At 37.3% G+C, this 12,870-nt stretch overlaps 1 protein-coding gene across 1 annotated transcript in view; it reads right to left on the reverse strand.

The window, feature by feature from the left end:
* Window positions 1-12,870, reverse strand: part of LOC100020542 (sodium-coupled monocarboxylate transporter 1-like) — a 229,483-nt gene that overhangs the window by 46,628 nt on the left and 169,985 nt on the right. Inside the window, exons 12-15 of the mRNA XM_016425807.2 lie at window positions 11,968-12,197; window positions 10,742-10,848; window positions 2,074-2,150; window positions 976-1,104 (exon numbers count right to left, since the gene is read on the reverse strand). Coding sequence (XP_016281293.2) covers window positions 976-1,104; window positions 2,074-2,150; window positions 10,742-10,848; window positions 11,968-12,197 — 543 coding nt within the window. The remainder of the gene's footprint in view (window positions 1-975; window positions 1,105-2,073; window positions 2,151-10,741; window positions 10,849-11,967; window positions 12,198-12,870) is intronic.

Genomic DNA, 12,870 nt, shown 5'->3' on the forward strand with positions numbered 1-12,870 from the left:
ACTACAAAACACTTGTCACACAATTAAAACTAGATCTAAATAATTGGAAAAACATTAATTGCTCATGGGTAGGATGAACTAACATAATAAAAATGACAATCCTACCCAAATTAATCTACTTATTCAGTGCCATACCTCCCAAACTACCAAAAAACTTTTTTTTTACAGAATTAGAAAAAAACTATAACAAAGTTCACCTGGAAGAACAAAAGATGAAGAATATCAAAGGAATTTTTTTAAATGTGAAGAATGGGGGTCTAGCAGTACCAGATCTTAAAGTGTGCTACAAAGCAGTGATCATAAAAACAATATGGTACTGACTAAGAGATAGAAGGGTGGATCAGTGGAATAGGCTAGGGTAAATGATCCTCGGTAAGCTAGTGTTTAATAAACCCAAAGAACCAAGATTTTGGGACAAGAACTCACTATTTGACAAAAACTTGCTGGGAAAATTGGAAACCAGTGTAGGAAAAAATTAGGCTTAGATCAACATCTTACTCCCTATACCAAGATAAATTAAAAAAGGGTAAATGATTTAAACAGAAAGAGTGAAATAAATAAATTAGGTGAATATAGAATAGTGTACCTGTCAGATTTGTGGGAAAGGAAGGAATTTAAGACCAAGCAAGAGACAGAGAATATTGCAAAATGTTGGGGGGTAGAGCATGAATCGTGTAACCATGGAAAAATACTCAAAATAAAAAAACGAAATGAGGGTGTCAGAATTCATGTTAGGAACTTGAAAAATGAGAAATGTCAATGTGATAATGAAATTATAATCAGATAGCATTTCAAGAGTATGAACATATTGGAAGACAAAAGAGAAATCATTGAGAAATCTGTTAGAGGTGTTCCTTTGTTCTACAGAGAACAGACCACGATTCATTTTCTTTCCATAATGGAGGTATGAGATCTTTTTGAAACTTATCAAGTTGATGGATGATTTCTCAACTTTTAATTCTGTACTATACTCACCTCTCCTTTCTTTTGCTCTCCCTCCTCACCAGTCTCAAGAACAACTGCATTTGGGTCCAACGGTATTGTACTTTGCCTCAGGGCCTCTTGGAGAATCCCATCATCCTTTAGCTTACTGATTTCTTCCTTCTTGTCCCACATTGAATAAATGAATGAAAATATAAACATACAACTCTTATATAATGGTATTATAGTAATTTTTATTAATTTTTTCTCAATACAAATAAAATATCACACCAAGAAAATTAAAAAAAAAAGTTACAACTATAGCTAGGTAGAAATTCTTAGGTACAGAAAAGAAATAGATTCTAAATGGTAAAAGACAATTTCAATTATAAAATTAAAAGGTGGTTGTTTTTTGCATGACCAAAATCAATACAGCTAGAAAAAATAATTGAGAGAAAAATATGTCTATATTAAATATCTAATAAAAAGCAGACAGGTCATGATGATGAATAAATTTTCTACACATTAAGTTGCTCTACAACTTCTAGTCCTGGAAAGAGAGATGCCCAGGACCCTGAGCAATATGTATAGGAGTTGAGAGTAGGAGGTGACCCCAGTCATCCTAACTCATCAGCCAGTTCTCTATCAATTGCTATATCTGTTGCCTCTCTCACTCACTTTATGAAAAGAATTCTCTAAATCTGTAATAATAAGAATAGAAATGAAAACAACTCTTGCCTCGTGTGTTTCATCAAACTACTTTCAAATGGGCAAAGAGGGTACTTTGACACTGCAGCAGCTTTACCTCTCCTCAATGTGGCTACTTCTGTAACAATACAGAATGCTTCTCATTCATGTTTGTGCCCACCATATTTCTTGGTGGGCAAGTCATAGACTATGCCTAATGGAAATGAAAGATAATTTCATCGATAAATTTAACCTCGAACTTCAAGGCAATTATAATATTTTCAGTAAGTTAGGTAAGTTTCAAGTTTGTTGAATTCCAAACATAGATACTGTTTTTAATTTGATATTTTATTAAATTGTTTTCATTTTTAATGCAAAACAGAAAATACTTCATTTTTTAGGGACCATTTCTATCACAAGGGCATTGGTAAATATGATAAACATATGAAGAAAAAATATACATACATTGAAGTCAGGACGACCAAACATTGTGTCATAAGTATGTATTAAGTATTTTCTGTCTATATCCTGGTTCATTCCACCTATAAAACATATGAACATTTTTAGAAATACAGAAATATAAGAACATATAGCTTTAATCTTTAGATTTATGAAGACAAAGCAAGAAAGGAAGGGAAGGTAATAGGCTCTATATGAGTCAGAAATATTATCTTATTTGATCCTCACAACAATGCTGTGAAATAGATGTTATTTTTATTCCTATTTTATAAATGAAACTGAGGCAAGAAGTGATTATGTGACTTGTCTTAGACGTTACAGCTATCAAATGTGTGACTTTGTCTTTTAACTCAGGTTTTCTTGGCTCCAGGCCCATGGCTCTATCCGCTAAGACAAGATTCAACATTGGGGCTTCAGAAAAAATGGTTAATTTTTCCCTTCCTAAAGATTCCTTAGGAAACTTGAGAATAGGGAATGTCCCAAAAGTCATAGTGAAGTTTTGAGTTTTAATGCCTTAAATAACTACTCCCCATATATAGCTCACATTTGTTTCCATTGATATGTATAATAAAATATGGTTCCTATGGGAATCCTCTAGGTTAATATATATCAGAAAATTTTAAAAAAACACAAAAGAATCAAAATTATTAACATTCTTCTGGCTGTCCTATAAATCTCATGTTTTTCTCAGGGTCTTAAAGAGGTCTATAGACTCATAGTGCCACACTGTTCTTTTAATTTCCCTCAGAAAAGTTTGATGCGGCGGGGAAACTGGGTGGCTCAGTGGATTGAGAGCCAGGCCTAGAGACAGGAGGTCCTGGGTTCAAATCTGGCCTCATACATTTCCCAATTGTGTGACCTTGGGCAAGTCACTTGACCCCCATTGCCTAGCCCTTACCACTCTTCTACCTTGGAACTAAAGGACCACCCCAGGAACCTATTTTCTCCCTGATCCCCTGCCCCTAGAGCTCCTATAGTCAAGTTACCATATCCTATATCCTATGTGAACTTTATGGCCAGGAGCCATAAAGACCCTAACCCCAGAAGTTCCTGTCCCTCCCCCTCCTGACATATGCCAGGAACTGAATACACCTCAGCCCTAGGAGTTCCTATTCACTCCCCCCACTGCAGGAATTCCTCTGCACTCCCCTACCACAAAAGTGTATAAAAAGTCTGCAAGCCCCAGACCCAGGGCCATCCATTTTGGGGGCTGAGCCCAAAATGCTTTAATAAAATCCCTCTTGTATGTTACATTGTTGCTTATCATTTCATCTTTGGGATCATAACCGGGCACTTCATATGGGGGCTCATTCCAGGATCTCATGAAGGAAACAGAGAATGACCAACAGAGGGAGTCCCAGGACAACTTGGGTTGATGGGATCCAGAACATGTCACATCTCAGTAGAGAAGAGTGGGGTCTGGCGAGTAGCCTCTGGAGGGGTTGAATGAGTTTGTGGAGAATGTTGTGTGAGAGTGTGGACCAGGAAAGCTAATAGTTTCTATTTCCCATGAGGGGATAGGTCAGAAATCCTGGGAAGCATGTGAATGGAGACTGTGACACCCCTTTTGGCTACCTTCATCTAAGGATCCCCAACTCCCTCTCCCTTGGATGAGCCATGGGAAGGACCTGTCTGACTCGACTCCCTTAAGCAGGGTATTCTGGCCAGTTGATTTTAGTCTACTTTATTCAGGGTGGTTAGAGGTCCCCTGGTTGGAACTTGGGGTGGTTAGAGGCCCTCCAGTTGGAAATCAGGGTGGTTAGAGGTCCCCTGGTCAGAATTTGGGGTGGTTAGAGGCCCCCCAGTTAGAAGTAGGAAATCCAGTGGATGAACTGGAAGAAGAGGGTGCATCTCTGAGGGAGTCCAGCCACACCACTTTGTTTTGGGGACCACTCACCCTTAGCCCCTTGGGGTGAGTAGAGGAGCACATCCAGGCCAACGTTCATATTTGTTGGGTCTGTCTTGACTGTCTAGTCTGTCACGTATTGCCCTGTCTGCTTTTGTGTTGGGAAAAATTGGCTCTAAATTGGCTTGGGGGAAAAAAAACCAACCTAACTTCTTTTTAATGTTGAATGACCATGTTATACCTTCGATAAGCAAGAGGCATGGCCTATCCATGGCACCCTAAAATTGTAATGCCATCCTCTACTTGGGTGGTAGCTGTGCTGGACTTCTCCTTTTTTAGTCTGGGAAGCCTCAGGTGTGGAGTGGCTACCGAGATGGAAAAGCCAACTCAATTAGGACAAAGGGAAAAGTTTCCTCACAGGCCCCTCCTGTTGGGAAGAGATCAAATCTAAGCAGCCCAAGGGAAAATTCAATTAGGTTTTTTGTTTGTTTATTTTCTCCCATGTTAAATAGCTGATCACCATCAAGGGAAAAAATGAGTAAATTGGCTTTTTGATACCTTAAATTCTAACACCAGGTGGCAATTGGACACTCATAAAAAGGCTGAGGGTTGCTGCATGCAACTTGGGAGGATTGCTTTGATATGGTACAAATGTAATTTCACGTATTGTGGTAACTGTCAGTTAAATGCAAAATGTTAGCCAGATTTTCTTGAGCACAACAAAATTCATCGTTAGAAGTTTGTTTTGTTAGATCTTGCAATGCATAATAGTTTCAGTGAATTTAAGATTTGTCTAAATGTGATTGATAGCCAGCCTGACACAGAAATTGTTATGTTGTTGAGAAGAACTTATTCTAGAATTTTGACTTAGAATTTCTTCAAATCAGATGTTATTTTAATGTATGTGCTGTCAGAACTAGCAACAAGAAATCATATGACACCCAAGTTTTTGACGTGGTTAATCTGTGCATGAGATTTAATAATACAAGTACTAAGATTTGGTATTTTGCAAAAGAGGGAATTTCTAAACAGTGTTGTCTTTGACTAAGGTTATATGAATTGTTTTCTACCTAAATAGGTTAAGGGTATATGATATGCAAACTGTATGTTCTTAACAAGACAAATTTGACCAGTCTTGAAATCAAAAAGGGCCTGTCATGAGGATTAAATACAATTCGATCTAGTGCCTTTCCTCTACTTACAATAATGGTAAAGAGGAGAAACCAGAAGAAATATTGAAGTAGTCCCAATAAGAGAAGATAATAAAATTGAAGTAGATAAAGCAGATCAATCCCTTCCTACATTTTTTAAGAAAACAGACCCTCTCCCCCCCAGGAGGTCAAGCAGCTTGTGCAGGCTGCAGATTAGACTCTAATTAGTCTAAGGATGAGAATTAGGAAGGTCAGGAAGCAAAAGGAACTTCAGGAATATCAGAGGTCAGGATGGAATGCCAGGTAACTTATAGCTAGCTAGGGATGTGATTAAGTACATTTAAAAGTAAACAAACCCCTGAATAACCTGAGGATTGTTCACTCATCACTGACCACACGTACCTGTTGTTTGTGATGAGGCTTGTTTGATTGTCAAATAAGAACCTGTATGTGAAAAGAATTAACTTTGTATCTTGTAACCTATATAAGCTACCCTGTAATGTCAGTCTGATACAGCTTCCACTAGGGAAGGCTGTCCCAGCTGGTAGATTCTTTATTAATCAATAAATAATCATTCTAATAATTGAATTTTAGAGTTTCTGGACTCTTTTATGAAGTGCCTCACTTCATTAAGAGTAATGGATAGAGATACTAGTTGATACTCTGAATTCCAGTGTGAAATAGATATAACAAATTCTAAATTGGAATAATGTTGATGGAATTGAATCCAGCATGTAGCAATGTTTTGAGCTAAAAGAAGACTAAACTGGAGGTTCTGTTCTACTTTAGACAGAGGTTTGAGAGGAGTACAGGTGAATGCTTTGAACTTCAGTTTGGTTATACTCTGAAAGATTGCTGAAGGACCTAATCAAAGTTATTTGGAAGTTGTGGAGTTCAAACTAAAATCCACTGAGAGTAAATTATTATGAAAGGGGTTTGATGCATTCAACATTTTAAATTATAGTAAGCTCACTGGTTAAAGAAGGACTGGACAAGGCTGTTAAATAATAAAATCTAAATCGAGTCAAGCAGCCTTAGGATAAATTACTCATAAGTTATTAACCCCCTCTCCTTGCACACAGGAAGGAGAAAGAAGTACTTACAATTATTCCACACTGATACTTAGGGACTGAAATAGGGACCTCACGGACTTGACAACCGCTGTGTGATAGAACTTAAAGATGAGTATATTTTAATTGTATATTTTGGAGGTTTTAAGATGATCAAGGAAGCAAATGTTGCCAGCCCTGTCTGACCAAGAAGCTTATTTGAAGCTGTGGGATCTTAATGCAAACATTCCATGTCCAGAATGATAAACTGAGTTGAGTGATACATAATTCATAAGTTATCTCACACGAACTTTGGGAATATGTTGGTTGATATTTTGATTACATTTTGATCTGTATAAAGATATATGTTGCAAACAGTAGCCAAGGAATAGGTAGGACATTAAAAATAACATATGTGAAAATGTTTGCTCAGAATTTTACGATTGTTATGTGAGTTGCTGCTAAAACATGTGTTTTAAGTATTGTTTGGATGTAACCAAAAGCTCATTGTAAACCTGACTGTATCATAGATTTTGTTCAATACTCAGTGGTTACCTCAGTTTACCAATTTGTACTATGAACTGAAACTTATAATTGATGAGCACTATGCTAAAGATGCAGTGGTTCAATGATGTAATACTTTAAATCAGAATTCTTTTGGGTTACTGATTAGCAATTGAAGTGATACCAGCGGAATGTTTGCTTGACTTATGATGGTAAAAGCAAGGCAGAGAAGGTGGAGAAGGTATAGTTGTTTTGAATTCAGAAGAAAGAGGGACTTGGATCTAAAGTCCCTAAAGCTTGAGTATGGGGGTTTGTAAAGGAAGAATGGAAGTTGTGTTCTACTTTTTAAGCAGAAGGTTTGGAAGAGACAGAGAGACAGACAGAGAGAGATAGACACACACACACACACACACACACAGAGAGAGAGAGAGAGAGAGAGAGAGAGAGAGAGAGAGAGAGAGAGAGAGAGAGACATAGGGAGGTGAAAGAGAACAGATAGATGTTCTACTCTTATAATTGGATCCCTGACCTAGGGATAATTTCTAAAATTAATGTATGTATTGTGGGAAAATCATATAATGATTCTTTAATTTCTCTGGACAGTTACCCTGAAGTGATTCCTGTATGGCCTTGTCTTAGTCTTTCAGATGGCCTAGGTCCAAGAGATGATACAGCTGTTATTGATATTACTATGGAGCTACTTAATTCAGCACTCATGTTCTTTATTTCAGATTTTGTGACTAAACTGTGATATGTAAATTATTGCCAAAATACATAAGAATAATTGAGTGATCAACCTTGTAGGGTTATAAAAGGCTTGTTCGAGGGTATGGAAATTTGTTTCTGAACTGCCAATAAGCAGAAATTCTCTCAGCTGAAATGGGTGAGACTTGCCTTTTGAGGGAAAAGAAGGCTTCTGGGATCTAATGGTGACAAAGTACCCAAAGAACAGAGAAAGTCCTTGGATGGTTATAGAGGCATATTCTGGGCTCACCTGGGAATGGACCTTTTCTGACCATCTAGGGCAGCGGTTCTCAACCTGTGGTTTGTAGCAATGAGAATACATAATACATATCAGGTGTTTACATTCCGAATCATAACTGTAGCAAAATTACAGTTTTGAAGTAGCCACCAAAATAATTTTTTGGTTTGGGGTCACCACAACATGAGGAACTATATTGCGGGGTCACGGCATTAGAAAGGTTGAGAACCACTGATCTAGGGTGTTAATCCTTGAGTGATACAATGATGTCAGAGCCAGTGATAGCTTTGGCCTGTATGTGAAGCCCTCACTATGTGTCCCTTGGGACATTAGGAAATGATTTCTCTGTCTACCTTCTCTTTTGTAACAAATTCCCATGATCAGCACCTAATGTAAATTGGAAAATTAAAGTTTCCATTTCCCCAAACAACCTATTAGGTTAATAACTGAAAATTCTTAAATTGTTAGGGAACATACTTTGAAAAGTAGGTGGTTTATTCATAGATAGCTTCTATTTGTAGCCTTAATTTACCACAGTTTAAGTTTGGATCTTGAGCTTGGAAATATAGCTCAAAGCTTTCTTGAATTTCCCCCAGAATCTGGGGTAAAGGAATTCATATGTAAAATATTGTTAACTCAAGTGTTTATAGATGTTTATAGTTAATATGTACTTTGCAAAAGGATATTCTTTAACTCAAGAATCTGATTTCTTAAAGTTATCTATTCCTGTCAGAAGTTAATTTCTGAAGAAGTCTGTTGGCTAATATACCCAAATGCAAATGTGTAATCCCAATTGCTATTGTACTAACTTTCTCTGTTTCTATCTGGTGTTCTAGTTTTTGCCCCAGTCCTGGTTTCTACACTTCTATCTCAGGGGCTGATTCTCCCCTTTGTGACCTGCCTGCTAATCAGGGGAAGCAGTTGCTGGACATCCTTCAGATCTCCAAGCAGGTACCCACCTACCTAGGACCCAGGCATTCACTGAGGACATGCCCCTAAAGACCCCGTGTCCACAACCTTTCCCTCCCTGTTCAAGTTTTGGCTACTCCCCGGTGGGATATGTGAACCTTGCATTATAAACTTGTCACTTCTCTAGTTGCTTCTAGGGTAGAAGCACTCATGGGAGTCACCCAGATGCCACTGTAACCTTGGCAACTATTCCAGCCTGAAGCCCTGGACGGTGCCTACAGTCAATACCTCTCTCCTAACAGTAGGCAGGGACAGCTCTACAACCATTCTCAGCTCTGAAGAAGCTACAGAAAACTGAGACCATTGCCCCTTTTCCCTTAGATATTTGGAGAGGGAGGAGATGACATGGGCATTGCTCCTCCATAAACTTGGGCAGACTATTGTCAGGGAAATTCCTTTGCTCCCTTACATCCTCGTGACTCCTAGCCCAAGGATTCTTTGCTTTTATGCTAATTATACGGGGCTAGTTAATCACCAAGTAGCCTTTGTCAAGGATCGCATTAATACTGTCTGTCCAGCTATGGTCCTTCACCAGCAATATCAAACTCTGACTCCTACTGAATCCCCCTATGATGATACGGTCACATGAGGAAGATTCCTTATGTACAGTAGAAGAAGTGGGGAGTCAAGGACCAGCCCAGGAACCTATTTTTCTCCCTGCCTCCCTGCCCCTAGAGCCCCTATAGTCAAGTTACCATATCCTGTGTGAACTTTATAGCCAGGAGCCATAAAGACCCTAACCGCAGAAGTTCCTGTCCCTCCCCCTCCTGACATATGCCAGGAACTGAATACACCTCAGCCCTAGGTGTTCCTGTTCATTCCCCCCACCCAAAGAATTCCTCTGCACTCCCCCTACCACAAAAGTGTATAAAAAGCCTGAGTACAGTTTGCTTTAATAAAATTCCTCTTGCATGTTACATTGTTGGTTATCATTTCATCTTTGGGATCATAACCGGGCACTTCAGAACCAATACACAGCATTGATTGCAAGATGGAAGGTAAGGGTTTAAAAAGAAAAGAAAAGCTTAATAGAGATTCAAGTCCCTGATTTTCTGATGAATAATTCTCTTTTTCATTCCAGTACTCCTCACCAGCCTTGTGCTATTATTCTCTTTACATTCCCTCTAGAAATAAAACCCATCTGGGTTGCTAGGGAGGCAATCCCCCTTCCAAATGTCTGAATAATTCACAATAGCAGCAGAGGCATTGTGTTCTTCCATACAATGGCTGAGACTCTTACTATTCTTCCAGTGGGAGGGAAGCCAACTTCAAGTTCCCCCTACTCTTGGTTCAGGAATTTTCTGTATCCCTCCAGAACCAAAACATTTCAGGAACTTTCAAAACTACACTATAAGTCTAGAGTTCAGAAAATCCTACCATTTGACATGATTCTGTTCTCCAAAGGTTTTTCCACACTTGGTTCTAGGAACTCTACTTCTAAGAATATACAGTCCCCAAATACCAAAATTGCCCTTCAGTCTGAACAGGGGGTTGTGTAATTTGATCTCATTATTTATGGATGTCACATGGCTGTTTTTAGGCACCACCTTCTCATGTTTTGTGGGTAAGAGCATACCCACCATTGCAATGTGCCTCTGCCCCATGGCTTCCAAGAGTCATCTGACCCAGGACCACTAGCAGATCTCTGGTCTGTACTGAGCTCTCTCAGTGGATTTTTCCAAAAAGTACTACCTCTAGTGTGTTAGGTCCCTTTTATAAAAGGTCCAGCAGCACAACCTGGGGGCTCTGAATCACAACAATGAAAGTACACTAATCATCCATAATGGCTGATAATCACTCGTGCTTAATGAAACATTATTGGTTCATCAAGTCACATGGCCCTGGAGATATCAATTTTCTCACAAGGTGGCCAATAAGCTTCTTACTATAGTCTACTTGAAAGTATAGCCAAAGTTTCTAATAAAGGTTATAATGATTCTTATGATCTCATCCTGATGACCAGTCTCTTTCACACTCCCTTCATCCCCAACACCAGAGATCACCTCAAGCATTTCAACTAGCTGCCAATCTCCAGCCTTGCCCTTAAGAATATTTGAAAAAAGTCACAAATAAAGAGGCTTCTTGATCCAAGTCTTAGTGTATAATTTGTGCATGTAATTCTAAATGCTATTATATAAATATTATTTTAAAATAATAATCAAGAAATAGGTACCTGTTAGAGCGCTGATACATGATCCCACAAGAAAAGTTACTAATGTCCCCAGAGGGGATAGATACAGGTCAGAAATTGAATATACATATCTCAGCACTACTGGAAGGCTGGAAAAGAGATAGAATACAACAAAATAACAAGATTTATATAAAACGTTAATCAACAAATATAAAAGAACCCCTATGTCAGTAGTTTTGACTCTCTAAGCTACAATATGGTATGTTTATAGTTTAAAGTGCCAATAAACAAATGGCTATAAGACCAATACAGGGCAAACATGAACATTTTTATATTTCCGATAGCTGGGAAGCTTAAAAACCTAACATTTCTGCTATAATCCCTCTGGGTGTTTATTTTTAACATTTTTGCTTCATGATCTGCCTAATAAACAAATTACATCAGTAGATTAATCTCCATAATTCCAAATGACTATGCTGAAGTTTCCTAAAGTAAGTGGCTATTACTTCTCTCTCCTGCAAACCTTTTTAAGGCAGAATGTAGAGTCTACTCATGATTGCCTTGGGAAATTTCTGACTAGTCTTTGGAATAATCTGGCCTAGTATCAATATCACATATATTATAACCTAGTCTGTCACCAATCAAATGAATACACAAGCCCAGAAAAGACTTACAATTTGGAATACAAAACTAGAGACCATCCAGAAAGCTAAGGAACTAAAATGAAAAACTTCATATATTTAAGTATTACAAGTGGAAGCACATGTCATCAACTTGAAAGAGGAGTAGACTAATACTCATAAACCAAGAAGTACATAATAATATATTTAATTTGACAATTTATGTATGACAATTTCAATTCTGTATACACAACAGACTTTAGCTAAAGATTACACAGATTATCTGGTGAGATGGAATTGCTTTTAACTTGAAATTTTCGATCAATACACCATTTTCCAAAGGATAAAACATTTACTGTTTGAGTTGTCATTTAGAATTCTGACTCTGATGATAGATAAGAAAAATAGATTAAGAACAGTCATAACTTTTATAAAACTGAACAAGGATTGTATTTTCCTCACTACTGAACACATAATATATTAAGTCAACTTTATGCTAATGGCTCTAGAGTTAGAGAAATATACTATATGGGCAAAATATAATATCCCAGTCATTCGGCTTATCAAGAAACAAAAGAATTTGTGATTTTCTCCTACCTAGTACACTTTTAAAAGTGTGACAATAGTTACACTGAGATTTTTAAATACCTTTCAGGATCTCCTCGAGGTGCATGATCTCCGTGACTTGGTTGCCATTTTTCTGTCAATGACAGTTCTGAGTAACTAGTAAAATTCAGATGTGTGCTTCTAGCGAAACTACAATTTGCAATTGAAAGGTTTAACGATTTTGGTTTACTCTCATGTTCAGCATAATGTTTCTTCCCAAGTCCAATCCATAATAAAGTGATGAATCCAGTAAGAAGACCAAGAAGTGAACCCTGCAAAACAATAGTGTTTAAAATAAAAATTTAAAAATTAAAAAAAAAAAAAGAAATTTCTCTTTGGAAAAGAAAAATTGCTTATCACCTGGGGAATGGCTAAACAAGTTGTGGCACATATCTGTGATGAAATACAGCTTCACCATAAGAAATAATGAGTAGTTAAAACATTTTTTTTAAAAAAACATGGAAAAACCTTCATGAAATTAGGAATAGTGAAACAAGCAAAACCAAGATAACATTTATATACAGCAATAAAAATATTGTTTGATGAATTACTTGAATAGTTTTCCTCCAGAGAAATAACTGATGAATAAAAATAAGCAAAATATAATTTTATATATACATAGTTTTTGGTCAACTTATGACTTTTCCAGTGCTAGGGATGCAAGGGAAGGAAGGAGTTACCTGGGAATTTTAATATAACAAACTAATTAAATTTTTAAAAGAATATAAAACATAGCTATAATAAGGTCAATTTTGCAAGGATTTGACTTTTTGAAAAATGATAATTAATCTTCATGGGTAATAATAATAATAATAATTGACAGCTATGTAGCATGTTAAGATGTAATAAGCACTTTCCTCATAATGATCCTTTAAAGATAGGTAGTTCAATTATCATTTCTCCATCTTACAGATTAGTAAACTTGCCCACAATGACATAACTAGT

This window comes from Monodelphis domestica, chromosome 5 (assembly GCF_027887165.1).
Source record: "Monodelphis domestica isolate mMonDom1 chromosome 5, mMonDom1.pri, whole genome shotgun sequence".
In the NCBI taxonomy this organism is placed as follows: domain Eukaryota; kingdom Metazoa; phylum Chordata; class Mammalia; order Didelphimorphia; family Didelphidae; genus Monodelphis; species Monodelphis domestica.